The following is a 27,123-nucleotide window of genomic DNA, read 5'->3' on the forward strand; positions in this document are numbered from 1 at the left end:
TGGTCAGGCACCATCTTATCTTAAAGAGCTCATAGTACCTTACTACCCCACCAGAGCACTGCGCTCCCAGAATGTAGGGTTACTTGTGGTTCCTAGAGTCTCCAAAAGTAGACTAGGAGCCAGAGCGTTCAGCTATCAAGCTCCTCTCCTGTGGAACCAGGTTCCAGTTTGGGTTCAGGAGGCAGACACCATCTCCACATTTGAGAGTAGGCTTAAGACTTTCCTCTTTGATAAAGCTTATAGTTAGGGCTGGCTCAGGTTAGTCCTGAACCATCCCTTAGTTATGCTGCTATAGGCCTAGACTGCCGGGGGATTTCCTATGATGCACTGAGCTCCTCTCTCCTCTAATTTCTCTCACTCTGTATGCAACCTCATCCCATTATTGCATGTTACTAACTCAACTTCTCCCCTTTCTGGTAGTCTTGTGTTTACTCGTCCCTCTCCTCTCTCCTCGTATCACTTCCTGCAGGTGTTTCTGGCTCTGGAGCTGTGGAGTCTGGATCTGCGGGTCACCTGCTGCCCCCGTGTTCCTGCTCGACACCCTCTGCTACAACAACTGTTGTTACTAGTCCTATTATTGTTATTATAATCATTAACATTACGACTGTTACCATTAACACTACTATAAATATCTGTACCATTTTTCATTTAGTCTATAGTAACATCACCTTTACTGTCTGTACCTCTGTGTGTATATTGTGTAATGTCTCTCTTGGCGCTATATAAATAAAATTGAATTGAAAAATTAAAATTTAATTCCAGGTAGGCGTTACACTTGTTCTCCACCTACAGTGTTCACTGACCACTCCCTTCCATTGGTGAATTTCTTCTCCTCTGCTGCCATCTAGTGGCCGTTTTTACGTACTGTTTTACCAATTTAACCCTTTCACTCATGTCAAAATTACCAATTATCCTTCTTTATATTTTTTGACACCATTAAAACTTACAACACTTACAATTGTATTTTTTAAAAGAATTAATAAGGAATAACATATTTGATAAACGTATAACATTGTTCAACACATCAAACATGAATATGTTGTGTCTCATACAAAGCTTAGTTTCTGCAGTACCTTGCAGTACCAGTTGACATCATTCACAATGTGTCATGATCTCATTCTTGGCAACAGTTTGCCATGATCTCATGCCTGGCGTCTGTGACTTGCAGCAGGTACCTTGCTACCATTTTGTGTGTGTGTGTGTGTGTATATATATATATATATATATATATATATGTATGCATGCATGCATGTATGTATGTATGTATGTATGTATGTATATATATATATACATACATATGTATGTATACATATGTGAGGACTCACCTGAGCCAGCCCTAACTATAAGCTTTATCAAAGAGGAAAGTCTTAAGCCTACTCTTAAATGTGGAGATGGTGTCTGCCTCCTGAACCCAAACTGGAACCTGGTTCCACAGGAGAGGAGCTTGATAGCTGAACACTCTGGCTCCTAGTCTACTTTTGGAGACTCTAGGAACCACAAGTAACCCTGCATTCTGGGAGCGCAGTGCTCTGGTGGGGTAGTAAGGTACTATGAGCTCTTTAAGATAAGATGGTGCCTGACCATTGAGAGCTTTGTAGGTAAGAAGAATGATTTTAAATTCTATTCTGGATTTTACTGGAAGCGAATGCAAAGAAGCTAAGACAGGAGAAATATGATCTCTTTTCCTGGTTCCTGTCAGAAAACGTGCTGCAGCATTCTGAATCAGCTGAAGAGTCTTAATGGACTTTTTCGAGCAGCCTGATAATAAGGAATTGCAGTAATCCAGCCTAGAAGTAACAAATGCATGGACTAGTTTTTCTGCATCATTTTTAGACAGAATATTCCTGATTTTCGCAATATTACGTAGGTGAAAAAAGGTCCTTGAAATTTGCTTAATGTGAGACTTAAACGACATGTCCTGATCAAAGATAACTCCAAGATTCCTCACAGTGGTGCTGGAGGCCAGGGCGATGCCATCCAGGGAAACTATATCTTTAGATAATGCGTCACGGAGGTGCTTAGGGCCCAGAACAATAACTTCAGTTTTATCTGAGTTTAACATTAGAAAATTAGAGGTCATCCAGGTTTTAACATCCTGAAGGCACATTTGAAGTTTAGCTAACTGATTAGTTTCATCTGGTTTGATCGATAGATATAACTGAGTATCATCTGCATAACAATGAAAGCTTATGGAATATTTCCTGATAATATTGCCTAAAGAAAGCATATATAAAGTGAAGAGGATTGGTCCGAGCACAGATCCTTGAGGAACTCCATGACTAACTTTGGCATGCATGGAGGACTCGTTAACATGTACAAACTGAAATCGATCTGATAAATTGGACTTAAACCAGCTTAGAGCGGTTCCTTTAATGCCAATGAAATGTTCCATGTTCCATATGATAACAGACAGATTAACATTCTTTCTAGAAAGCAGAGATCTGTACTCACCATACCAAAGTGGGTTTCGGAAAGGGAGAAATACAATGGACTATTTTATGTTTGGAATCTGAAATCAAAAAAGCTCAGACAAATGGGAAGATTGTGGTAGCTGTCTTTTTTGATATTGAAAAAGTATACGATATGTTATGGAAGGAAGGGTTACTTATCAAATTAAATAAATTAGATATAGGTGGTAGACCTACAACTGGGTGTTGGACTTTTTATTTGGCAGGGCAATAGAGGTCAGGGTGGGCACAGAATATTCAAGACTCTATAAAGTTGAAAATGGTACACTACAAGGCAGTGTGTGTAGTCCAGTACTATTTAACATCATTATCAATGATAATTTTGAAAAAGTGGAAAGAAGTATTGGGAAGTCCTTGTATGCAGACGATGGGGCCCTATGGATAAGAGGACAGAATTTGAAATTTATTCAGAAAAAATTACAGGCAGCAATTGTGGAACAGTGGGCAAATAACTGGGGTTTTAAGGTGTCGGGTGTAAAGACACAAGTGATATGTTTTTCCAGGAGACATAAAGAAGTGTCCTTAAAATTATATGATCAAACCCTCGAACAAGTAAAAGTTATCAGACTGTTAGGAGTGTTGTTTGATGAAAAGTTGACCTGGAAACAGCACACTGATAAGGTCAAAGACAAATGCAAAAAAATCAATAACCTTTTAAGATGTCTGTCAGGAAGGGACTTGGGGGCCACTACAACATCATTGCTTAAAATATACCAGACCTTGATGAGATCTACTAGATTATGGATGTATAGCATATATCTCAGCAGCAGAATGCCATCTTAAAAAACTAGATGTGGAACAGGCACAAGCATTAAGGACATGCAGTGGAGCATTTAAGACCTCTCCAGTGGCTGCCATGCAAGTGGAAATGGGGGAACAGCCACTAAGAATAAGAAGAACAAGAATTATGCTAACATACTGGACTAATCTTCAGGGACACTGTAGCTCTCACCCCGCTAAAGCCATCCTAGAAGAATGTTGGGAACACAATAAGAGCAGCTGTTTCAGTTTTGGATGGGTGGGAAATGCGAAAGCAGAAAGCCTTGGACTGTGCAGTATAAAATATATCCCAGTAGTCCCATATCCAGATCTTCCTCCGTGTTTTTTTGTAAATCCATCCATTGACCTGCATATACAGCAAATAATCAAAAAGAAATCCAAGCAAGCACACACAGGAAGAATAGCAGAAAGTTACATAGAGCAGCACTATAGAGATAACCACATGGTCTTTACTGATGGCTCTAAAGATCCAGAGACCGGACGGACAGGAGCTGCCATATACATCCCAGCATACAAAATAGGCATTAAAAAGAGAACCACAGATCATCTATCAGTATATACAGTTGAGCTTATGGCCATTTTGATGGCATTACAGTGGATAGAAGAAAATAAGGAAAGCAAGGTGGTCATTGCATCAGATAGCTGGGCAGCTCTCACCAGTATTAAATCTGTTAAGTCCTGTAGGCTGGATCTGGTATTTAGTATTCATAGCTCTCTATGTAGATTATATCATAAGGGCTGGACTGTCTGCTTTGTTTGGGTTCCTGCCCATGTAGGGGTAGAAGGAAATGAAGATGCTGATATTCTGGCAAAACAAGCACTTAAATCAAAGTCAGTTGATATACAAGTTCCGCTAAGTAAATCTGAAGCTAAAACAATCATTAAAGAGAAAATGCAAAAAATATGGCAAGAATACTGGGAACTAAATGAAAGTGGAAGACACCTTTACAGTATACAGAATCATGTTGGTCTGGGAAGAAAACTGGGTGGGTTTCAATTTTTATTTATTTAATTTTGTTTGTTTGTTTGTTTTTTGTTCTATTTGTTTATTTGTTTTTTATGTTAGTCTGCACATAATCTGTTCCACACTCCAGTCCGGTAGGTGGCGGTAATGCTCCTAAATGCTGGCTGCCAATCACCGCCAATCAAATCAAAAGAAGAAGAAGAAGAAGATGAAGATGCCCCACGCGTCACTTCCGCATTCCCCGATTCCAACAGAAGTCTGTAGTAGTGTCGCGAGTGGCGCACAGACGCTCTTCTCACACAGCTGCCCAATCGGCTTCCTCGATTCGTGACAGCAGGCCAATCGCAGAGCCCGCGTCCGACTGAAAACTATTCAACATGGAGACAACAGTTGAAAAGCTTGAAGCGATGGTAAGCACAGTGTAAATTTATGAATTTTCTGTAGTAGTGACTTTCTGAAATTGCTCTTATTGTTGGACGATTCCAGAGACAACCAGCAGCTAATTAATTACCGATGTATTCATTCGAGCTGCCTATGTCAGGAAGAGCGGCATGGTTTCTCTTTTTGTTAATGAGCGATTCAAACTCCTGCGCTCCATTCAGCTCCAGTCAGCAAGCTGGCTTCCTGCAGCTCTGCTCCAACCTGTTTTAATCTCCAACAAAGGCCATTGCTCCCAGCGTAGGGCCACTTCAGACAGATGCTTTCTAACGTCACTGACTTCAAGGTCCATAAGTTAGCTTTTAGCTGCTGTTCCGTTTGACCATAAACAACAACACGCTCAGCTGCTCATCGCCAAGATCGCAGGCATGAGCTTCACCTGACCTGAGTTATCAGCCTATAAACGGCTCTATAAAACCAAAACACGCTGTATTAATCTTAACTCAAGGGCTATCTACTGTTTTTTCCGGAGCTTTCAACAGCATCTCAGTTGTCATGTCAAAGGTCCACACTACACACTGATTGTAAGCAGGGTCGTAGAAAAGTGACAAAGTATTCTCCCAGCAGTGAAGTTTAATTGGCAGTAATATTCCTAAGTTGCAGAATGTCAGTATTTTTGCATACTTGCTGCTGTCACAGTACGATGATTAGTATACTGTACAGTAGTGTGGACTTTTACAAAAAGACCCATTGAAAGCAGCAAGACTAGACGGCCGCCCCATTCATTTTCTATGGAACACAAAGCAGTGTTTCCCACAGGATTCTTCAGGAGACTTCTCCCCACCTGGAAGAAGATATTGTACATTTTAAAGTTAAATGCCTTAATTTTGTGTAAAATTAAGAGACTATCTATGAAGAATTTTGCACTCTTGTAAACAATGTTGTGTTCTAGTTCTACCTTTTTGATATGAACCCCTTGTAGAGCTATAAATGGTGATGAAACAAAAGTCAACATTTATTTAATGTTTTTCCAGTAACCCTAAATCAAAGAATAGAATAAGTAATTTCCAAATAATATATAATAACATTTTATTGTTGTTGTTGTTGTTTTTATGGAAACATGAAATATGTTTTATACCTTCTGTGAATCTTATTCAGGGTTTTTCCTGCATAGAGAAATTTTTGTCTGAATGTGTTTTAATAGCCATTTCTCAAGCAACTGTTGAGCAAACAGAACATAAACTTAAATACGACGTCTTGACCTCCAGCAGTCACCTCTCCCCTCATCCACAGCGGCTGTATTTTACACATGCAGCAGGAGCTAGATTTAGAAACTAGCTGCTGTTGGTTAGACTGTGCCTGAACGCTCTGCACGAAGCTCTTCCTGTTATTTCTCACAATATAAAAGCTGTTTGTGCTTCAAGTGTGCCGGTATTCACCGGTACTGTCACGTTTACATTTTACTCTTTGGCGTACCAGCACTGGGACTTTCCTCTGCCCTCTCCAGATCAGCTCACCTGGACCGTTCTCTCCTGCCTGCTAATCTCCGCAGGGGAGATCGGGATACTTTCATGCAGCCATGTGCAGTAGTTGCTCATCACAGTCACATTTCATGAACTGACCAATCACAGGAGGAGGTGGGACATTAAAAAAAGGTTGAGGCACTACAGCAAGTTAATTTGCATAAACAAATGAGACTAACCACCATGTAGAGCATTTTTCTTGCACAATAATTTAATGACTGAAAACAACCCACAAAAATGAAACTACTGTCTGCTACTAATAAGCTATAGTAGCCTGTGCTATTATCTGAAATTATAATAAATATACAAACATCAACACTAATAGTGGTGTAGACTAATATCAGAAAATGGTTTTATTAGTGAAACAGCTGAATCTCAACTAATAAAGGATCAGGATAAAGTCTCTAACCTGCCTGTTAGCTCATACTGGTCCATTACAGTGGATTTACCATAAAGGCTTCAACACGTGTGCACTCCAAATTTAGGTGCGGCTACTTAAATCACCTTCTCATAAACGAGTGACAGAAACAGACGTACCGTAGTTACCTCAAAAGAAAAGTGCTTGCCTTGAGTTGGATGCCAAAGTGTGTGAGTGTGTGAGTTTACACCAGCACCCGCAAAACAGTGTTAGAGGTCTGTAATGTTGTTATGAGATGTGTAAAAATATTTTCGGTTAATTTGGAAACTATGGTGGAACACAGACTGACGCCATGGTCTCATTAATTAATGGGAAACACTGCAAAGCATTGCAGGATTCCTTGTATGTGATCTAAAGAGTTGAAGAAGAAAGGGGTCAAAAGTTAAAAATGTTAAACTTTATGCAAATGAGGGTGAAAATCAGCTGTTGGCAGGTGCTCTGACTTCATTGCACTACTGTATCAGACAGCTAGCAGTGCAATAGTATTGTCAAAGCATCTGAAAACTGCAGAGACCAGCTGCACTGACTGCTCTACGATTCTAGACTGTACCGAGTCAAGTTTCTATCTAGACCTTTCACCCTTGCCTGCATTAAAACCCAGCTCTTTGTACCCTCGGACTGAATATGCCCTACCCATTGCATATTGTGTGATTTTGAAATTCTGTTTGGCACATCAGAACAGTAGACACTGTTGAAGAATTATTGTGAGCCAGGTTCAACTGTGATGAAGTTTCGGAGACTGATGAAGACTTAACATAGCATGGTTTATTAAGCCCGGCCGAGGAGATACAGTGCCAACATGTGTACACGTCAAAGCCAACACCAAATCTGAAGGCTAACATCTTTTGGTCCCTTTTATGTTTTTCTCTTCCCCCTACTTCATGTATGTTACCCTCTTAGGTCATCTTTAACTGGCTTTAACCTAGAACAACAAATCTATCTGCTATTTTATCATATATTCTTTAACAGCCTCGGGACAAAGAACCTGTAGGTTTCATCAAGGATGGCATTCATGTTGTCATTTGAAGTTCATTTTGCATACAGAAACTGCATTTCTGGGTATTCTGGATATTTGTGATTTGTAATCCTGTTTACAGATTCTTTGATCAGATGGTTCCTGATTTTAGTAATAATCACCAGTTTTTGTTATTGTTCTTGTACAGCTTGTATTTAGACAACTTTTAACAATTGAGAACTTCGTCATTTAGCAGCACTATTATCAGAACAGCCCTACTTATGAGCAGAAGGAAGCAGGGTATATACTGTATGCCAGTGTACTATCTAATTGTAAAGCTGGGTGTTGTTACAGTTCCTCAAGTCAGAGGCAGACCTGGAATACATCGAGAAGCGGCTAAAGCTGGACTTCATCAACAATGCTGCAGAGAATAGATGTCCCACCGAGGTGGTAACTGAACTCCCACAGCTGTTAATTATCAATATTTTCACACAACTAAAGCCAACACCACTATTCTTGTGTCCTGTAGACACCGCTATTTGGTGTCTACATGACACAACATATAAATGATTGGATGGACAAAATGTATTTGACTGTCACTGGCTGATAGCTTTCCATATAAACACAGTTCATAGAGGCACATGCTGCCAGGTTTTGTCATTCAGGTTTTGAAACACATGTAATACAAAATTCACTTATGAAATAGGGTTGGGTGATCGTCTCTATTTTCATATTGTCTGATCATGGCTACTTGAGATCACTGATTGATGATCTGATCGCCAGGGGCCGGGGTTACGTTGCAGGAAGTCAGTTAAATGCTGGCATGAAAGAAATAGGCTTATTAGCTTTAAGAGAAACAATCAGAAACATCTGTAAATGCACAGTACAGTGTTTCCCACAGAATTGCTCTGTACCTGTGGCGCCGTGCACATGAGGCGGGGAGAAGGGGGGTGTAATCAATAGCAGCTATGTACAGCATGTCAACCTCGACAACCCAGCTGTATTCAACTTTAACGTATCCGTCTCCGACACTGAAAGTGTTGTTAAGAAAATAGATAGACTAACTTCCCAGAGTTAACTGGATGGATGATTACCCTGAGTTGAGACGGCAAAACCGCAAATTCTGTTTACTTTCTGTCTCCACACAAGCATGGTACATTATCAGCACGAGGACACGTAGTCCGTTAAAATATATTTCTTCATGGCCTCCATGTTAAAAGCCCCGCTGCTGTCATGGTAACATCACGTTACACTGTGTGTCTTCTAACGTTCGGCCGTTTCATATTTTCTGTTTATTTAACAGCCACGTATGAGCTGTTATTGTTATTATCACAACAAATTTGATTCCTTTTAAGATGGGCTGCTATTGTCATTATTCTAATGTGTTTCATCTGGATGATTGAATAAAATACTGATTTATTGATTAGACATGTTTTTGATATTTATTTTGGATAATTTTTTTTTCTTTAGAATACACAAAATTAATTGACTAATCGAAAAAAATTATCGTTATGTACAGCCCTAATTACAATCAGTTAAAATAATAAATCCTTTATTTATTTTTTTATTGTTTACCCCACGTTACCCCATGTATCTCCTGTAGGTACTTCTTGCAAATGTTTCAATACATAAAGAAACATACTGCAAAACAAGACCCTAACCCTAACCCTAACCCTAACCCACTCTTGAGGCTGCCATGCAAGGTGCTTGCAACAGTTCTCTCACAGCGCTCTTCATAAAAGAGCAGGTCTAGACTGTACTCTGTGATCATAAACAGAAACTAATGTCTTAAAGCTTCCCTTGTTAATAATCAGTCCTTGCAACGCGTTATCCATGGATCCTTTAAAGTTTAACCAGTGAATAATAATACCTGTGTTTAATTTTGTAGTGTCAATTTAAATTCTCTTCATTATTATGAATATTGGAAATCCCATTTATACCTTGTCTTTAGTTCAGACCTATAAGGACTTGGTTTGTCACCCACAGTCCTGTTTTGCTGTACATAACGGTTAACAATATACCAGGTGAAACGTGCCAAAAAGCAGCTGAGGCTAGATGTTTGAACAGTGACTGACTGACACTGTGCCTGCAGGAGAACCCGGCGGTGATGCTGGAGAACCTGAGGGCCATCAAGGCCAAACACACAGCGTTGTGCTCTCAGGTGAAGGAGATCGCCGCTGCACAGAAAGAGTCTATGGATTCCATCACAAACAACCTCAGCAGTGTCATGGACCTGATCCAACACTTCCAACAGACTACTGATGTGGAGGTACCCACACAAGCAGCATGCTCACTACTGAAACATCACCTTATGTGCTCATACTGTTTACAGAGGAGTGTTCGCCAGTGTGTTGACTTCCGATGGACATGATTCCTGTCAGAGTTGAAAGCGTAAATAAGAAACCCCTTTTTGTCTAAGCCCCAGATATCCGGTAGAGCTTGTCACATCCCATGCTAGTTAGTGATGTTTCCAGTCAGGATGCTTTCTCTCATCTGTAAAAGCTGACAAGAACTTGGCACAGGAATTTAGCCTTGTTAAGTTATCTTAAGAAATACAGTTGTTTCTGAACTTTCTTCACCAGTGTGGAGATGTGAGATGTCCATGTCAGGTTTTCTGTGATGCTGTTTTCCAGGAACTTGAAACTGTTCACCTGCTCCACTGATGTAGAAAGGAGTGTGTGTCTTTAGCTCCTTGATTTGCTGACGTTGGGCAGTAGGTTGTTCTCTGTACACCACTGCAACATTGTGGATTTCCTCCAGATATGAAGTCTCATCGTTGTTTTGAAATCTAGTCGAATAGATTTCTCTCCATGTCTCGGGTTGCAGTGGTAGATGTACAGCGTGAACAGGAGCGGGCAGAGCACACAGCCCTGGGAGGCTCCAATGTTGAGCACTAGAGTGGAGGGGGTGTGGCCGGATACTGCAGACGTTTTAGGTACAGGGACGATTGTGGCTGGTTCCCACCTCTCCTGAGACAGTGAGATTTTGAAAATGTCAGTAATAAATAGGGATGGGGATTGATACCCTGATCTAGGACCCGGTGAGTAACAAGACATTACTTTACCAATACACCTGTGTGTAGGTTAAACATGTAGAAAGGGTTAATTTAAACTGCTTCGTCCAGTCCCTCATCCTGTTTGATTTATACAAGCACAGCTAACGTTAGCTTGGCATTAGTAAAATGTTAAAACAAGCTAAATAGAAAGCTGTCTGTCTGGAGCTCAGACTAGTCTGTAGTCTTAAAATTTGGCACATTGTTGTAAACTCAGCTGCTTTCTGAGTCAAACCAGCTGCTCCTCCTTCGACCAGATAACGTTACCTGCAGTGAAAAACAGCAGAGAGGAGGAGGAAGAAGGACAGATGCAGACTTCTTCATTCTTTCTAAACATATTGTGATGTCAGATATTGACTTTATATAGTGATGTTGCTACATTAATGTTGCTGCTTTAGAGACAACATTTAGTTGTATTTAAAATATTAAATTCTAATTCTATGAATTATTTATTTATTTATTTATAGCAAGTGATATGTCATCTCAATATATCACAATGATATCACACACTGAATATTTTCCTCACACAGTGCAGGCCTGCCTCATGCCTGTTGGGTCTGGTCTTTCCAAATAACAGTCCCCAAATAATGGTAAAGGATGGATAGTGGTGTCGATAAAGACTCGGATCATTAAGCAGTCTCAATAATGATATCAAGATCAATAAAAATCAAAGCTGCAAGCAGCGTTGGGTGGGCCCTCGCACGTGACGCTGCACGAAGGTGTTAATGGCTAACTGAATATTGCCATGTAGATATGACATGTAGATATCAACAAGTTGTACAATAACTTCACGTCCAGCACTCCTAGTCATACATACTAAAGTCTTCACTCAGCCACAAAGTTATCAGGGGCCAAAGCGTCGAGGAGACCAAGGAAAGGTTGCCATATTAACGTGAACTTTTCTCTAATTTAATAAAATACAATTCAATTTTATTTATATAGCGCCAAATCACAACAACAGTTATCTCACAGCGCTTTTCATAAAAGAGCAGGTCTAGACCGTACTCTGTGATGTTATTTACAGAAGCCCAACAGTTCCCACCAAGAGCAAGCACTAGGCGACAGAGGCAAGGAAAAACTTCCTTTTAAGAGGCAGAAACCTCGAGCAGAACCATGGCTCAGGGTGGGCGGCCATCTGCCTCGACCGGTTGGGGTGAGAGAGAGAGAGAGAGAGAGATGTAAGGAGAGAGAGATGTAAGGAGAGAGAGAGGGGAGGGAGGCAGCCTACACAATATACACACAGAGGTACACACAGTGAAGGTAATGTTGCTATAGACTAAATGAAAAATGGTACAGATATTTATAATAGTGTTAATGGTAACCATCATAATGTTAATGATTATAATAACAATAATAACAATAAGACTAGCAAAAATAGTCGTTGCAGCAGAGGGTGTCGAGCAGGAACACGGGGGCAGCAGGTGACCCGCAGCCACAGCTCCAGACTCCACAGCTCCAGAGCCAGAAAACCTGCAGGAAGTGATAGGAGGAGAGAGGAGAGGGACGAGAAAGCACAAGACTACCAGAAAGGGGAGAAGTTGTGTTAGTAACATGCAATAATGGGATAAGGTTGCATACAGAGGGAGAGAAAGTAGAGGAGAGAGGAGCTCAGTGCATCATGGGAAATCCCCCGGCAGTCTAGGCCTATAGCAGCATAACTAAGGGATGGTTCAGGACTACCTGAGCCAGCCCTAACTATAAGCTTTATCAAAGAGGAAAGTCTTAAGCCTACTCTCAAATGTGGAGATGGTGTGTGCCTCCTGAACCCAAACTGGAACCTGGTTCCACAGGAGAGGAGCTTGATAGCTGAACGCTCTGGCTCCTAGTCTACTTTTGGAGACTCTAGGAACCACAAGTAACCCTGCATTCTGGGAGCGCAGTGCTCTGGTGGGGTAGTAAGGTACTATGAGCTCTTTAAGATAAGATGGTGCCTGACCATTAAGAGCTTTGTAGGTAAGAAGAATGATTTTAAATTCTATTCTGGATTTTACTGGAAGCCAATGCAGAGAAGCTAAAACAGGAGAAATGTGATCTCTTTTCCTGGTTCCTGTCAGAACACGTGCTGCAGCATTCTGGATCAGCTGAAGAGTCTTAATGGACTTTTTCGAGCAGCCTGATAATAAGGAATTGCAGTAATCCAGCCTAGAAGTAACAAATGCATGGACTAGTTTTTCTGCATCATTTTTAGACAGGATGTTCCTGATTTTCGCAATATTACGTAGGTGAAAAAAGGCGGTCCTTGAAATTTGCTTAATGTGAGACTTAAACGACATGTCCTGATCAAAGATAACTCCAAGATTCCTCACAGTGGTGCTGGAGGCCAAGGCGATGCCATCCAGGGAAACTATATCTTTAGATAATGCGTCACGGAGGTGCTTAGGCCCCAGAGTAATAACTTCAGTTTTATCTGAGTTTAACATGAGAAAATTAGAGGTCATCCAGGTTTTAACATCCTGAAGGCACATTTGAAGTTTAGCTAACTGATGAGTTTCATCTGGCTTGATCGATAGATATAACTGAGTATCATCTGCATAACAATGAAAGCTTATGGAATGTTTCCTGATAATATTGCCTAAAGGAAGCATATATAAAGTGAAGAGGATTGGTCCAAGGACAGATCCTTGAGGAACTCCATGAGTAACTTTGGCGTGCATGGAGGACTCATCGTTAACATGTACAAACTGAAATCGATCTGATAAATAGGACTTAAACCAGCTTAGAGCGGTTCCTTTAATGCCAAATGAAAACCAGTACAGAGACAAGTCCTTTGTCTGATGCAATAAGGAGGTCATTAGTAATTTTCACCAGTGCTGTCTCTGTGCTATGATGAGCTCTAAATCCTGACTGAAAATCCTCAAATAAACTATTGCTCTGTAGAAAGTCACACAGCTGTTTAGCAACTGCTTTCTCCAGAACCTTAGAGAGAAATGGAAGGTTAGATATAGGTCTATAGTTGGCTAAAACATCCGGATCAAGTTTGGGCTTTTTCAGAAGAGGTTTAATTACAGCTACTTTAAAGTACTGTGGTACATAGCCTGTTGATAAAGATAGATTGATCATATCTAGTATAGAGGTGCTGACTAAGGGTAGAACATCTTTAAGCAGCCTAGTCGGGATGGGGTCTAAGAGGCAGGTTGATGGTTTAGATGAAGAAATTATTGAAGTTAGTTGGTAAAGATTGAGGGAAGCAAAACAGTCTAAACATGTATCTGGTTCTACAGCTGTTTCTAAGGTTCCTGAGTTAAGAGATAAGTCGGTGCCAGTTGAGGGCAGGTCTTGGTGAATTTTGTCTCTAATAGCTAGAATTTTATCATTAAAGAAGCTCATGAAATCGTAACTACTGAGAGCTATGGGAATACTTGGCTCAATAGAGCTGTGACTCTCTGTCAGCCTGGCTACAGTGCTGAAAAGAAACTTTGGGTTGTTCCTATTTTCCTCTATTAATGACGAGTAGTAGGCTGCTCTGGCATTACGGAGGGCCTTCCTATAAGTTTTAAGACTATCTTGCCAAATTAAACGAGAATTTTCCACTTTGGTAGAACGCCAATTCCTCTCAAGTTTCTGTGATATTTGCTTTAATTTGCGAGTTTCAGTATTATACCATGGAGCTAACCGTCTTTGTTTTAGTATTTTCTTTTTTAGAGGGGCTACAGAGTCGAGTGTCATTCGCAGCGAGCCTGCAGCACTATCAACAAGATGATCGATTTGGGAGGGACTGAAATTAGCATAGGAGTCCTCCGTTACTTTGTGACTAGATAATGTATTTAGAGCTGATGGAATCGCATCCTTAAATTTAGCTATGGCACTATCAGACAGACATCTTGTATAGAAATTTTTGCCCAGTGGCGAGTAGTTCAGCAATACAAACTCAAAAGTTATCAAACAGTGGTCGGATAAAGAGGGATTCTGTGGGAACACCACTAAATGTTCAATTTCAATACCATACACCAAAACAAGGTCGAGGGTGTGGTTAAAACAGTGAGTCGGTTCATGAACACTCTGAGAGAAGCCAATGGAATCTAACAGAGAGATAAATGCAGTACTAAAGCTGTCATTCTCAACATGTCCCTAATCTATTGTGCTAATGATGGGGGTTTGCAGTCCTTCCACCTGATCAGAATTTGTGTTGCCACACCGAATAAAGCAAGGGAAGGTGATAGTTGTAAGGGCTCACCAGTTGTCTTGGAAAGCACATCAAATATTAGCTGCCAAAAATTTGACAACTTAGGGCAACTTATGCATTAGTGTAGCTTGGTGCAACTTGCAGCAATCACAGATAGGGTCCATATTGGGGGAGAGCCATAATAGTCTGACTTTGGTCCAGTGCAAACGATGGAGAATTTTAAACTGCATAATAGTATGCTTATACAGTGGGTACGGAAAGTATTCAGACCCCTTTAAATTTTTCACTCTTTGTTTCATTGCAGCCATTTTCCAAAAATCAAAAAAGTTCATTTTATTTCTCAGTAATGTACACTCAGCACCCCATCTTGACAGAAAAAAAACAGAAATGTCATAAGTATTCAGACCTTTTGCCGTGACACTCATATTTAACTCAGGTGCTGTCTATTTCTTCTGATCATCCTTGAGATGGTTCTACACCTTCATTTGAGTCCAGCTGTGTTTGATTATACTGATTGGACTTGATTAGGAAAGCCACACACCTGTCTATATAAGACCTTACAGCTCACAGTGCATGTCAGAGCAAATGAGAATCATGAGGTCAAAGGAACTGCCTGAAGAGCTCAGAGACAGAATTGTGGCAAGGCACAGATCTGGCCAAGGTTCCAAAAAAATTTTTGCTGCACTTAAGGTTCCTAAGAGCACAGTGGCCTCCATAATCCTCAAATGGAAGACGTTTGGGACGACCAGAACCCTTCCTAGAGCTGGCCGTCCGGCCAAACTGAGCTATCGGGGGAGAAGAGCCTTGGTGAGAGAGGTAAAGAAGAACCCAAAGGTCACTGTGGCTGAGCTCCAGCGATGCAGTCGGGAGATGGGAGAAAGTTGTAGTAAGTCAACCATCACTGCAGCAATCCACCAGTCGGGGCTTTATGGCAGAGTGGCCCGACGGAAGCCTCTCCTCAGTGCAAGACACATGAAAGCCCGCATGGAGTTTGCTAAAAAACACCTGAAGGACTCCAAGATGGTGATAAATAAGATCCTCTGGTCTGATGAGACCAAGATAGAACTTTTTGGCCTTAATTCTAAGCGGTATGTGTGGAGAACACCAGGCACTGCTCATCAACTGTCCAATACAGTCTCAACAGTGAAGCATGGTGGTGGCAGCATCATGCTGTGGGGGTGTTTTTCAGCTGCAGGGACAGGACGACTGGTTGCAATCGAGGGAAAGATGAATGTGGCCAAGTACAGGGATATCCGAAAACCTTTTCCAGAGTGCTCTGGACCTCAGACTGGGCCGAAGGTTTACCTTCCAACAAGACAATGACCCTAAGCACACCGCTAAAATAACGAAGGAGTGGCTTCACAACAACTCCGTGGCTGTTCTTGAATGGCCCAGCCAGAGCCCTGACTTAAACCCAATTGAGCATCTCTGGAGAGACCTGAAAATGGCTGTCCACCAACGTTTACCATCCAACCTGACAGAACTGGAGAGGATCTGCAAGGAGGAATGGCAGAAGATACCCAAATCCAGATGTGAAAAACTTGTTGCATCTTTCCCAAAACGACTCATGGCTATATTAGATCAAAAGGGTGCTTCTACTAAATACTGAGCAAAGGGTCTGAATACTTATGACCATGTGATATTTCAGTTTTTCTTTTTTAATAAACTTGCAAAAATTTCTACATTTCTGTTTTTTTCTGTCAAGATGGGGTGCTGAGTGTACATTACTGAGAAATAAAAAGAACTTTTTTGATTTTTGGAAAATGGCTGCAATGAAACAAAGTGAAAAATTTAAAGGGGTCTGAATACTTTCCGTACCCACTGTACATATTGAAGACAAATATATTCTCCCTATCATCTTTGACCAAAGCAGGGTTTTTCCTGCATAGAGAATTTTTGGTGCCATCCAAAGAGGTTTTAGCGAGCGCCAAAGGAAAATCACCAGAGCCAAAATGATCAGAAATGAAAGAACATAAACTTAAATATGACATCTTGACTTCCAGCAGTCACCTCTCCTCTCACCTCTCATCCACAGCACTGTTTTCTATTTGTTTATTGTTTGTTCTTTGGGGTTTTTTTTACACATGCAGCTGGCGATGGATTTATAAATCAGCTGTTGTGTTGGTTTGACTGTGCCTGAACGCTCCACTATGAAGCTCGCGCTACTGGGAGCGATGACTTCCTGTTATTTCTCACAATATAAAAGCCGATAATGCTTGAATGTGCTGGTATTCAACGGGACTGTCACTTTTACATTTTACTCTTCGGCATAAAGGCCCCAGTCCTCTTCTCTGCCCTCTCCATATCAGGTTCCCTGGGCACTACGTGACGCTCACCTGTTCCCGTGCTCTCCTGGCTGCTAATCTCCACAGGGAGATCGGGTGCTGTTCATGCAGCTGTGTGTCACTTTTCGTGAACCAACCAATCACAGCCTAGAGTGGGCCGGACATTAAAAAAGGCTGAGGCACTACATCAAACTTTTTAAAACTTTTTTGACAAGTTAGTACTTTGCATAAACAAATGAGACTAACCACCTTGTAGAGCATTTTTCTTGCACTATAACTGACTGAAAACAACCCACAAAATGTAACAGCTGTTGTCCAACTGGAATTAATATTAGGCTACTAATAGTATGCTATAATAGCCTGTACTATTATCTGAAATTAAATGAATACACAAACATTAGCACTAATCAAACCTTAACCACAGTGGTGTAGGCTAATATCAGACATTCCATTTGTGAAAAAAGCTGAATCTCAACTACTAAACTTTCTGTAGGCATATTATCCAAATCAGGTGTAACCTGTAAATATATTATTATACTAACATATTACTTTACTTTTATACCTTTTTACTCATTCAGGTTGTGGATATATTTTGTTTATCAAATGGTCATAAATAACAAGAAAATGTATAGATTTCAGTCATAAGGTAACTCATTGCCTTTACTGTATGCATACTGATCATTACATTTTTTTTTACATTTTATTCATTTAGCTGACGCTTTTATCCAAAGCAACTTACAATTGCTATACATGTCAGAGGTCGCACACCTCTGGAGCAACTAGGGGTTAAGTGTCTTGCTCAGGGACACAATGGTGGATGTCTCACAGGGGGAATTGAACCCAGGTCTCCCACACCAAAGGCAAGCATCTTATCTATGCACCGCCACCCGCCAAATCTCTCAAGGGTATGAAATAAATAGTCCCACTCCACTCGATCAAAAGCCTTTTCGGCATCTAAAGATATAACCACTTCCAGTTCACTGGCTAGAGAGGGGCTATAAATGATGTTATACAGACGTCGAATATTAAAGGAGGATTGTCGATTTTTTTTTTTTTATGTGAGATTATAGTTGGAAGGACAGTTTCAAGTCGGTGAGCGATCATTTTGGCCAAAATTTTACTGTCCACGTTAAGCAAAGAGATAGGGCGGGACTCTTATTAAATTTGTAAAATTTGGTACAAATTTAATCATGTACAGTCAAGTCACAACAACATCCTGTGTCACAGCGAAATGTGAAACGCCACGCCACCTCCACGTCATTAACCGAAAACTCAAGTTTTACCACATGGCATCGTCAACGTGTTCTCAGTTTTGTAAGTTGACATGGCCAACCTGCTAAGAGTAGTCCATCATAGCGTAAAACGTGTCATTTCTTGTTGCCAGGTTGCGGTGCTATGCTTTTGAGTGAATGCTGCCATATGGATGTGTTCAGGACGGTTATTGTTCATTTCAAATTTGGTGAAGATGTGAGCATATACACTGAAGTTATAACAACTTCCTGATTTGCTGCACAAATCTGTCCAACACAATGCTGTCAATGTCGGAGACCCATCCTGAAAACAGGTGTGTTCGAGATAACTGGCTGATTTTCACCAACTTGATAGATAGGGGAATAAAAATATACCTAAAATAAAATCTACCTCCGGTAGACTGCGTGAGCTTGTAACAATTCGCCTTACACTAAAACAGCAAGGGAAAAGTACATATGCAAAATATATGGTAACGGGCGGATCTGATACCTGCTGAGGAGATTACAATCAGCGGCCTGCTTACTGTCGTTAAACCACCCCTACATAAACCAGATAAGCAATTAACCTGCACCTATACACACTTAAAAAAATTGTACATTAATGGAAAAAGTCCATCTGATGCGTTTCACAGTGTGTATTTAGAGATATACCAGTTTATACCACGGCGGGCAACACTCACAGATATTAGTCGCTGGAGGCTCGGCCGCACTCCGACACAAACAAACAAACAAACAAACATTACAGACATTATCACCATTTCCCCACATACATTCAATTCACCCTTCAAAACCCCCAGTGTCCCAGCAGTTCAAATGTTCATTCAAATAATTTAAATTGTCCTAATTGAACCAGATGTCCTCTGCGGTACGAAGAAGAAGAAAAAAAACTCCCAAAAGATACCAGGTGAAGCGTGGCGAGCAGCCGCAGTCACCAATACTCCACAGTTAACTTACGCAACCTTGACACAGTCTGTTTAGCCGATGGGATAACGCAATAGTCCAGAAAAGTCCAAGCATATAATCCAGCAACAAGAGTTTTTATGTTCCTTTTGTCGAGTCCATCTGGCAAACATCACGCAGAGCACACTAAACGCCAACTGCTTCATCTGTTGCACTCCAGAGTTCCCCCCCAAATGTCACTTCCCACTATCCTTTTTAAAACCTATCCGGTGGCAAAAAAAAAAAAATAAATAATGAAGAAAAAAGAACATAAAGGAAAGTCCTTATAGCAATCCCTGATTACACCACAGGCTTCTGATATACAGTCGCTTTTTTACACGTCAAGGAAATACCAATACACACACAAAGCATGTTCACCAACACATTAAAAGCTGTACCTGAAGGCAGAGTAGGTGACTATTACAAGCTTACTGTGAGTTTATAACAATGATCAGGCCTTGCTCCCACGAGGTCTAGTGACGTGACACCTTGCGGGAGGTAACGCTCTGTTATACTGAGAAAAGAGGTGGATGCAAATTTCGGTAGGTAGCCTACATATCTGTTTAGCCGAATTATGCAATTCACTTCTTAAGGTCCTTTTAGGACACTTTGCTGTTTGAACGTGGTTAGCGCCACATGTTTTTGCTGAATCTCAAGAAATGGTACTTCTACTAAGTTTAATAATATATTAACGATTCTTAATGTTCATAAAATATATACTTATCATTTATCACTATTGATGAACCCCACAAAGAATAGTATAGCGTTTAAAAGCAGAACTTTAAAGCATTTTCATATAATTCTTGGCAGGCATGCAATTCGGCATAAAACCTGTGACAGTCGACTGCCCAGTTACGCTGTCAATCTGTAGGAAACACTGGTGTGTCTTGATATGATACATTTCCCCCCAAAATTTTGTGCACGTAGGTTGAATGTGGCCAAAAAGCAAATATTTTTCCAATTTTGTAGGTGGTGCTAGCCAGCCATTTTCCCACGCCGCTGTGCAGGACCCATAAAATACGTAATTTTTCACCACTTCTGACATGTGTGCAAAGTTTGGTGAGTTTTCGAGCATGTTTAGGCCGCCAAAGATGAGCTTACTTTGCAGAAAAAAAAATATATATAATTCCTTCAGTTTCAATAGGGACCTCGCATGTTTCGTGCTTGGGCTCTAATTAACATTCCCCACCCCCAGTAATCTACTAGCTGATTGTCTTAGATTTTCTGTACACGGCCAGGGATGTTATCGGGCCCAGCTGATTTACTCATATTCACTCTCAGCAGGACTCTTCTCACATCTGCTGTAGATACTGACAGTGGCCGGTCCTCTGAATGTGGAGTAGACTTACAGCTGACTCCCTGTTAAGGAGATCAGAGCGAGCATTAAAGGTGTTCAGTTCATCTGAACACCTTTAATGCCTCATACCCATGGCCTCACACATGATTGGGGAGCTCCTGCTTTTTAGCCTGTGATGTTCTTGATGGCCTGCCACATATCTTTAGTGTTGTTGGGGTCAAGCAGGAACATGGGGGCAGCAGGAAGCCCAAAACCACAGATCCAGACTCCACAGCTCCCGAGTCAAAAACACCTGCAGAAAGTGATAGGAGAGAGAAGACGGACTAGAAATCACAAGACTACTAGGAAGGGAAGAAGTTGAGTTAATAACATGCATTAATAGGTTAAGAATGCGTACAGTTGGAGAGGGAGAGGAGGAGAGAGGAGCTCAGTGCATCATGGGAATTTCTCAGGCAGACTAGGCCTGTAGCAGCATAACTAAGGGATGGTTCAGGACTCACCTGAGCCAGCCCTAACTATAAGCTTTATCAAAGAGGAAAGTCTGAACGCTCTGGCTCCCATTCTACTTTTGGAGACTCTAGGAACAACAAGTGCATTCTGGGAGCACAGTGTTCCAGTTGGGTAATAAGGTACTATCAAGTAAAGATCAGACTGACAGTCTACCTAACATTTCAGCTTCACTTCATGTCACCTACTTACAATGTGAGTGTTCATCCATAGGCAACAGGATGTGAGCAAATAGGATTTAAATGAGTCACAATCTAGTCTTGTCCTCTTTAACTCTGCTTGGCTGCTGTTAGATTGTAGTTCCCATCTCCCACATAAAACTCTGCTCTGGGCTGCTTGAAAACAGCTTGTTTGTAGTCCAGCTGCTTCCCTTTCATCCCTGTGACGTCACAGGGATGAAAGCTAAATGCGCCTCATATAACGCTCGCCAAGCGGCTACTCCAACACGCCCTCAAAAACGCCGGTGGAAAAACACTGAGCTGCAGCACACACCTCTCCCTTCCAAACACTAGCTACCCTCCAGGCAGTCAGTGGACATAAAGTTGTTACTGTGATGTAGAGACAGAGCTCAGTTAAAACTTTATGGATGAAAGATACTTTTGTTACAGATTAATAACTCACCACTCTGAAACTATTGCTCCAGTCTATGTTGCCAAGCTGGTCGGCAACATGTACAGCTGAACCCAAAGCTGTTTACCGGCTCTTCTTTCTGTATATCATTACCTTAAACTCTGTTGGGCCTCTGTTGGGCCTGTTTCACCATAGCCACTTGCAAGCACTACTCACACACAAATCACATATAGTAGCAGATTTTCTTTTCACAAATTTTTCTGGGTCACAACTACAAGATTCATTTACAAATCCTACAGAGCTTTCGCATGCTTCTTCATGGGACGAACTGGGAAATGTGTCCAAATTAACATGAGAGGAAACTGTCTCGCAGTTTGCGTTTTGCAATTTTGGTGAACAGGTGCCAAATGTTGTACAACCATTGCATTTGTCTTTGTTAAAACCCTGCAGGTTCAGCCACTGACAGAGTCAGTGCAGGAGTCAGCAGAGCTCTTGGGTTCCACTGTCCGTGAGACCACGACTGAGGTAAGATGCAGTCAACCACCTTTATGTTAATTGCTAGTCATTGCTGTTGCTATTCACAACAGGCCGCTTCACAACAGAAGCCTTAAGTGGGTTGTAGGTGGCAGACTCATACTGTGATTCACATCTTTGGTTTGCCTCAGTGGGAGCTTCAGAGCTCTGATAGCATGGTAAAGCACACCATATCAGAGGCTAGTGAGGCTACTGTTTGTTAGTTAATGCCATGTCAGGAGTTTAGAAGTGAAACCATAGGAGCTGCAAAATTACTTCAAACTACTGAACACCAGCAGACCGTCCTCACGGTATTTTCTTACCTAGTTTTACTGAGGGAAGGTCACTGAGCTGGAATGCTCTGTTCCAGGAACCTCAACATGTTTATGACCTCATGATGAGCAAGTTTATGATGATGAGGTAGCTCAGCTGAGGGTGGAGTTTCGTGCTGAGATATGCCTACATTCAGTAGCTTCTGTTAATCAGTACAAACTCTCACTCAGCATTTATTTCATGTCTTTCTAAAAAACATGAAGCAGAAGGATCCCTACAGCTTACTATTAGAAACTGAGTACCTTTGTGATTTTAACAACACGTTAAACATTACTTTGTGAGCACAGAAATAACTACAGCTCAGAAATAACATCTCCCATGAAATTTTACAGCGTAGTTATTTATATCATCTTGACTTAGTTTGTTCATATTCATAAAATGCACCAAAGCTCTTTTCTACCATCATTTATAGTTGTAATCTCTGCTGTCTAAAAATGTCTACAGCGTTTGCGTCGTCTCAACCTAATGTTGGTGAAAGTGCTGTTGTTAATGACATATGAAACATGCTTTTAGATGATTTGAGATGTATACATTTTTTCACACAACGATCATTATGAAAAAAGAAAAGATTTTGGTTCTTGCTGCCATTAAATTGTGATTTACAAGACGCAGGGGTTTTCTATCAGGAAGTTATTGTAAACAAACATTGAAATAGATGGTATAGTTTTTTATGTTCTAGTAAGATGTCTCACTGTTAACACAAATTATTTTGTTTGTGCTGACAATGCCCTCAGCCATTATTTGAGACATAATTTGAATACCAGGTTTTATAGTAATGAGATCTATCTATGTACAGTATACGCACACACACACACATATATATATATATATATTACCAGGTAAATGTTTCTTTTAGGTGCTTCCTGCTGCAGCAGCTTCGGGCCAACAGCAAACACTGAGTGAGTCTATTACCTTCCAGTCTTCTACTCTGCTGGTCTGTCTGTTGGTTGCTCCACACTTTAGTCCAGAGTGAAATATCTCTCTGACGTGTAGCTCTAAAACAGTTCACATCATGTTTGACTCCAATAACCTTTGAATTCCACAACACTGTTCAGACTGTTAGTTTCCTTCACTGACAGACTGTGGAACCAGCAAATAAAAACAAAATGACCTGTAAAATCTATCTTTTCGGATCAATTGAAGTAAAGAAATATATCATCACACCAATTCTGAAATACAGCAGTGACATCTGAGAATGCTGTTTCAAAAGTACATTTGAGAACTGTAGCCTGTAGTTTATTTAGATTACAAAAAGCTAGTTTATTAATTATTAACCCATCAGTTAAGAAATATTTGCACAAACTATTAAGCTCTGTGTAATCCCTGAGGCTTGAAGAGATTAAAGTTTTTGCCTCCGGGGCCCAGTTGTTCAAAAAGCTTAATCTGGATCAGAATGATCTGGATTCGGAAATCCCATGTTTTGCTTACTTTTGTGCCAGTTTTTCAAAGCAACATTGGATTGGATCAACCTGATACAGATACAAACTTTCAGGATTACCATCTCTGGATTTACCATGCTCTAAATGGGACCACATATCACAACGTAGGCTGTTAATGATATGAAGACCAACAGGTAGAACAGCCAGCGTAGGTTCGCTTTAATTTGAAGAGACAGAAAATGCACAATAAAACATCACAAACATTTCCTTCTATTTTTATTTCTTTAAACAGTCAGAGCGACAACCACTATACATGGTTCACAGATACTCTGTAGATAATTTGATAGTCCAGTAGTTAAAATAAAGAGTTCAGAGAGCAGCTTTTAGCTTTTAGGAGGCGATCCCAGAATGAGGGACCGCAGTGCAATAAGGGATGATTCTATCTTTGTAATTAATGTGCAGTGATAAGTGACCGTTGAAATTATATACGTGATTTTGGTTTGATATTGACAGCTGTTTGGGGGATTATTTATTTTTTTTACTTTACTGTACTGAATGGCTTACAGGTAATGTCTACTTTATCTACCATGACTGTAAAGTTTAAACAAATCAAGTGCAAAACATAAATAAATATGTATATAGGCTACTACATGATAAAAATGTTGTTCCTGAAATCCAGCTTCTGTTCAGGATAATCCTGATGTTTTGGATCAAATGGATCCCAGTCCTACTAAAATGTTTTGAACAGCACAAACTGAAGGTTTGGATTAGGTGATCTGATCAGAACAACCCATTCTCAAGATTTGATCCAATCCGATAGCCGAAACTCTATATTATTTTGATTGCTTTTGAACAACTGGGACCAGGACCTCTCTTTGATTTTTGCCTGCTGTTTTGACTTTTCATGTACTTGAAAAATCCTAAAATTGACACAAAGTAACTTTACATTTAATTGTTTAATTGTTAGTTTGTTTAACAAATGAATCAGAATTAACAATTCAGAATATGTTAATAAAGCATAATATATAACATCTACATTAATAGTACTGTGTGTTTTGAAAATGTACAACATACATGTGAAAGGGTAGGTTTTTCACTTCCCTCTGTTGGCATCCATCATGCAGATACTTAGTTTTATTTGTCCAGGTTTAGAAGTGGCTGTCTCTGAACTATTCAGAGGTACGTGGGAACAGCATCTGGAAATTTTGCTTGTTGTTTAAAATTTAACTGCATTAACCACAAATATCAGACGGATATCTCAAAACCTAGACAACTAAACATCGTCATGAAGCAGTACCATTAGAAGGAAGTGAGAAATTATGAACTGACCCTTGAGGCATTTTGTCCTCTTTCAGATCAGTTGTTATTTACTTCAGCAGTTACATTCATACATATACATATTCCTCCATCAGGTGACTGAGCTGACGTTTGTGTGTCCACAGGCTGTGAGTATGAGGAGCTGAGCGAAGCGATGCTGGAGGCGGTCCCTCTCAGTATACTCTCCAAAATCAAGCTGGATGACCTCAACGTGTTCTACAAGCAGCTGCAGCAGCACTTCAGCAGGAACAGCAGGTGGGAAACGCAAATTCTTTGCATCGAGGCTTCGTTTAATCCATATAGCTATATAGCGCACTGTTTCCCACAGAAATTTATTTCTGTCGCACATTGCCCTTGCCTGTGTGAACATGATGCCGCTGTTTGCAAAGTGGAAGAGGAGAGAGAAAATGGTGAGGGACGAAGAAGAAAGTGTCCGAAGTATGGGATTATTTCAAGCTAAAGAAAACAACAACTCTGTAATGTTATTGTCCGTCCACTGTAAAACATAACTTATGTGGCCTAACGCTACTGCAACAGCACGACGGCACCTGATCATAAAGCACCTGGCAAAAGCAAAATACTTCTTCAACGACGCATCGATGAATCGTTGAAATAATCTATAGAAGCTTTGAGTACTAAAATCATCATTAGCTCCAAATTTTCAAATAATGCTTCTTAAACAGTGGAACTCCCTTTCAATAGAAGACCAGTTTTAGAAACCAGCTGATCCACTCCACTCACACAAGTCTATTAGTTCTGGGAAGATTGAACATATAAACCTTTTGACAATACTGATACAGTTTTTTATAAAACACGCTTATGTCGGATTTGCTTAGAAAGAAACTGATAACTATCAACATGACATGGGACACTGTGCTGCACTGTGCTGTGCTTCAGATACTCTTGGAATTATCAGTTACTCAGAAGGAAAGAAGGCGTGTAACCGGCAGTTTGCTCTTGTCCTCTGCAGTGGCTCCCTCAGCATACAGAAGATGAAGCAGCTGAAGATGAAAGTGAGTGAAGCCAAGCTGAAGGTCCTGCAGCACCTCTCTTTAGTGGAGCTGGACAAGAAAGGCCACGTTCGTCTTGTGATGTGAGGTGGTGGATTAACACCTGGACACTGTTGATAGGGTGCGTGGTGTCACTGGATTTGTGTTCGCGAGCCATTCTTCAGCCCCATTTACAGTGAGCACGATTTTTTAGTGTGAGTCATTCAGAAACATGCATGAATACAGCAAAACACGTTTAAGGAGAAATGTTCCCTTTGCTGAAATGCAGCATTTATTTTATTCACTCACAGGGCAATGTTCTGCTGCTTTTGCTTTTGATACTGTTCAGCAAAAAGATGTCCCACACAGCTACGTGCTGATATAAAGAATATAAAGAGTAGCTTCACAGTGGTCTAACCAGCTCCTCCCTCTGGTTGAAAGTTTCATTCTTGTTTCAGCTCTGACAGCACATGACTCCGGTTCCTGGAGTACACCTGTACATCCCTGCAGCAAGAAGTCCAAAGATTTTCAGGGGTCTTAAGTTAATCTTTAACTAGTTGCGTGATCAGACTGGACTGACGTCAGGGACTGCGGATCTGACTCGTCTCAAATGTCAGTCATACTCTCCGTCATGTGGGTCTTTTGTGTACATACTTACAAAACATTTGACAGCTCATTTTTCTTACATGTGAAAGGGCCGTTAGAAAATGTGCACCCTTAGTGTTGTGTATGTAGGGCTGGGTACTGAACTGTCAAAAACTCGGTTACGTCAAACATCTGCTCAGATAAAAATTAAGTCTGTTTGGCTTATTGTTTAATCAGATATTTCCTGAGGAATTTAAAAACATGTTTATAGTAGCAGTACTGATACACGTCACACTGCAGGCCTAGCTGGATGTTCTATGAATTGACCTTTTCTCCCACAGCTGACATATTGAGTAACTCTACAGCGAAGTGAAATGATTTGAGTTGTAATAAAGGTCTTTATGTACATCTGCATATGAGTCATGTTGACATTCCTGTACTATATAGAACTCTGAATCAAAGGAAACCAAGATGAAACCCAAATGAGCAATACTAGTG

The 27,123-nt window shown here is 40.7% G+C and overlaps 1 protein-coding gene across 2 annotated transcripts; it reads left to right on the plus strand.

Moving 5' to 3' along the window:
• The first annotated feature begins 4,463 nt into the window (after window positions 1-4,463).
• LOC119895917 (spindle and kinetochore-associated protein 2-like) lies at window positions 4,464-27,039 on the plus strand. 2 transcript variants are annotated; one of them, XM_038709333.1, is made up of 7 exons: window positions 4,464-4,622; window positions 7,841-7,936; window positions 9,579-9,755; window positions 21,960-22,034; window positions 23,212-23,254; window positions 25,177-25,306; window positions 26,022-27,039. In XM_038709333.1, the coding sequence occupies exons 1-7, from the start codon at window positions 4,590-4,592 to the stop codon at window positions 26,146-26,148; spliced, it is 681 nt and encodes a 226-aa protein (XP_038565261.1). In that variant the 5' UTR covers window positions 4,464-4,589; the 3' UTR covers window positions 26,149-27,039. The 2 variants fall into 2 exon arrangements, with proteins under 2 accessions (XP_038565261.1, XP_038565262.1); XM_038709334.1 differs by having other exon boundaries at window positions 4,465-4,622; window positions 7,841-7,933.
• The last annotated feature ends 84 nt before the right edge of the window (window positions 27,040-27,123 follow it).

Source organism: Micropterus salmoides, unplaced genomic scaffold, assembly GCF_014851395.1.
Source record: "Micropterus salmoides isolate LMB-PRFRI ecotype aquatic unplaced genomic scaffold, ASM1485139v1 Ms_hic_scaffold_9, whole genome shotgun sequence".
NCBI classification, from domain to species: domain Eukaryota; kingdom Metazoa; phylum Chordata; class Actinopteri; order Centrarchiformes; family Centrarchidae; genus Micropterus; species Micropterus salmoides.